This window comes from Antrostomus carolinensis, unplaced genomic scaffold, assembly GCF_000700745.2.
Source record: "Antrostomus carolinensis isolate BGI_N321 unplaced genomic scaffold, ASM70074v2 scaffold44806, whole genome shotgun sequence".
In the NCBI taxonomy this organism is placed as follows: domain Eukaryota; kingdom Metazoa; phylum Chordata; class Aves; order Caprimulgiformes; family Caprimulgidae; genus Antrostomus; species Antrostomus carolinensis.
In genome coordinates this window covers 1-2,499 of record NW_010320601.1, presented here as the reverse complement: position 1 = coordinate 2,499, position 2,499 = coordinate 1, and the positions used below count along the sequence as shown (strand labels likewise).

At 43.9% G+C, this 2,499-nt stretch overlaps 1 protein-coding gene across 1 annotated transcript; it reads right to left on the bottom strand.

The window, feature by feature from the left end:
* Positions 1-63: 63 nt before the first annotated feature.
* Positions 64-189, bottom strand: LOC104526231 (guanine nucleotide-binding protein G(I)/G(S)/G(O) subunit gamma-11; the record flags this gene model as incomplete). Its single annotated transcript, XM_029085357.1, has 1 exon — positions 64-189. A coding segment is annotated over one exon (126 nt), but the record flags the coding sequence as incomplete, so codon positions are not given.
* Positions 190-2,499: the final 2,310 nt, after the last annotated feature.

Below are 2,499 nucleotides of genomic sequence, written 5' to 3'. Positions count from 1 at the left end.
TAGTGACTCCCTACAGGTACAACGACAGTGTCTGCTCCGGTGGCAGGCGCAGGGTTCGCTTTCCTAAGCGATGACGCAGCCGCCCTTCTCCTTGAAGGGATTCTGCTCCTCGGGAATCCCCTTCACCAGCGGGTCCTCTCCCGACCGCTCCTCGATGTAGTTCTTGATCTCTTCGGAGCACTTGGAGACCTTGGGTGAAAGAACAGAGAAGAGGCTGCGTTACAGCCGGAGCTCACCACGCACATCGGAACAGCAAACCAGTGAACTCACATCCTGCTCTCTTCTTTCTCTTCCCATCACATATTAAAAGATCTGGCCACAGAGCCAGCGCTAAGCATGTGCAGACTCAGCTTCTTTCCACTTTTCCACAGCCCGGTATTCACAGAGCACCTGAGAATCACTGGGAATGCATACGCCACTACGTTGCTTTGTAGTTAGAGTTGTGGTCTTTTTTCATTAGCCAATATAGTTTTATTAAGCTGTGGATCACACTTTCCTCTGGCATCAGAATGACTTATGGTCAATGGGTTCAGGATCAGTAACTTTCAATTCAATTTCAAAGTATTTATGAATTCAGGTGTTTTTCCCAAAGAAAACATTCAGTAATGATTGTTCAGTGGTAATACAAATTCTCACCTTGCGGTTCTCTAATAGCAACCATGCATCTTGAATGGCAGTAAAGACCTGACTAGGAAAGACAATTTACTTACAGGTTACTTGGGGTTACGATTATTAGAACAGCCTACTGTGTTATGAGAGAACATAATATGCATGACACTTCGCATGACATTCACAGCAAACCAGCACTGACTAGGTAAGGCTGCACAGAACCCACCTCTGAAGAAGAAATGGGTTTACTTTGTGTTCTCTGAGATAGGAGCACATGCAGCACATATGGTAACAGTGCCCACGGAGCCTGCGGGTGCACAAGTGGGCCCCATCAGCTCCAGAGGATCCCTGTCCATGCATATCTCTTGTTTCCCTTCCATATGTCAGCAGAACCTGTCCTTAGGTGCTCAAATACCAGACCTGTCTGAGGACTCGTTCCCAGCTGTCCCCACCTCCTCCCTTCCTACCCACAATCCCTGCAGAGGCACAGCAGTGCAGAGTCAGCAGCAGGAACCAGCTGGTGGCCAGGCCACTAGATGACTAGTATTTCTAATTTAAGGCCTCTTGCTTTGTTAATTATACTTTGCTCCGTAGGTAAAATTATGACAAGAGAACCAATGAATTTACCTGCTGTATCACTGAGCAACAGCACGGCCTGTGCAAAATTAAGCTTTAATCTATCAGAAAGAATTCAGAGTTAATTACCAATTAAACAGTGCATAAAATAAGGTCTTACTACCTCTAGCTGCCTTACAGCAAAGAAGAATTTGGACTTACAAATCCCGTTACACGTCCCTTGCTCTTCTGTGCCTTGCAAACCGTGTTCATTCAAATTAGGGCATCTTATGCCAAAGTAAAATTGTGCTCCAAAGTATATGCAGGACTAGGGTTTGTTTTACTTCGGTCAGCCCTATCAGGACCTCTTTCACATATTAAAAAAAAAAAAAGTCTGCTTAAATATACATTCAGACATTTTTATTCACTTAAAAGGATATTTCCTCTTTGTCACATAAAGGAATAGGAAAGGGTCAAGAAAACTTTATCTAAACGTTTTTACTTTTGGCAACAACAGAAGTACAGCTCCTGCATTTCCCTGTCCCTGTAACACCCATATAGGTACCAGGGGACTGTGACAACCACAACACAGATTGCACTCGCACAGTGAAACTTCTGTTATAACGCACTGGTGAAATTGAGGATGTTGTCTGCATCCTACTACAGGTGATTTGAAAATATCTGTTTCCCTAAAGTGACCGGGCTTTTGGTTTATTCCAAATATTTAGGTATTAAGTTTAAAGTATTATTATTATTATTATTATTAAAATCAAAATCTGTACATCCTACAGAGTTGCTTGGGAACTCTCTGAGGGATGCTATAGGTATCTACAGTACTTGGATGTGGAGCCCTCTAGACTCCTGGAGCTTTAGACTGTGCCATAACACCTACACTCACTGATACCTAACTGACAGCTAAAACATAACTGTGGCTTTCTAATTTTCTGGGCTAAATACCTAGACCAGCAATGTGATTCATGTGACTAATGCCACTGATTCCCACATATAAATGTATTTTTAGTCCTAACTAGAAGCGTTTATTTAGATGTAGTTTGCTTCTGCTGGCATGCAGAATAAAAAAGAAAATAAAATATTAGGTTTTCATGGAGCAAGATCACTTCTGCATGTATTTCTTCTATAGAAAATGTGCAAAAAAAAAAAAATCACTGGAAACTACTTCACGGTGGGAAGGACCACGCAGTGTAAATGACAACAAGCACAGTGCTTCTATCGGACAAGGCTGGATGGGCCATGGCTGCACCACAGCCCTCGGCCCAGCCCTCCGCACGGGCACTGCACGGCGGGCGCAGCGGGGGCGCGGTGCCGCGGAGAGGG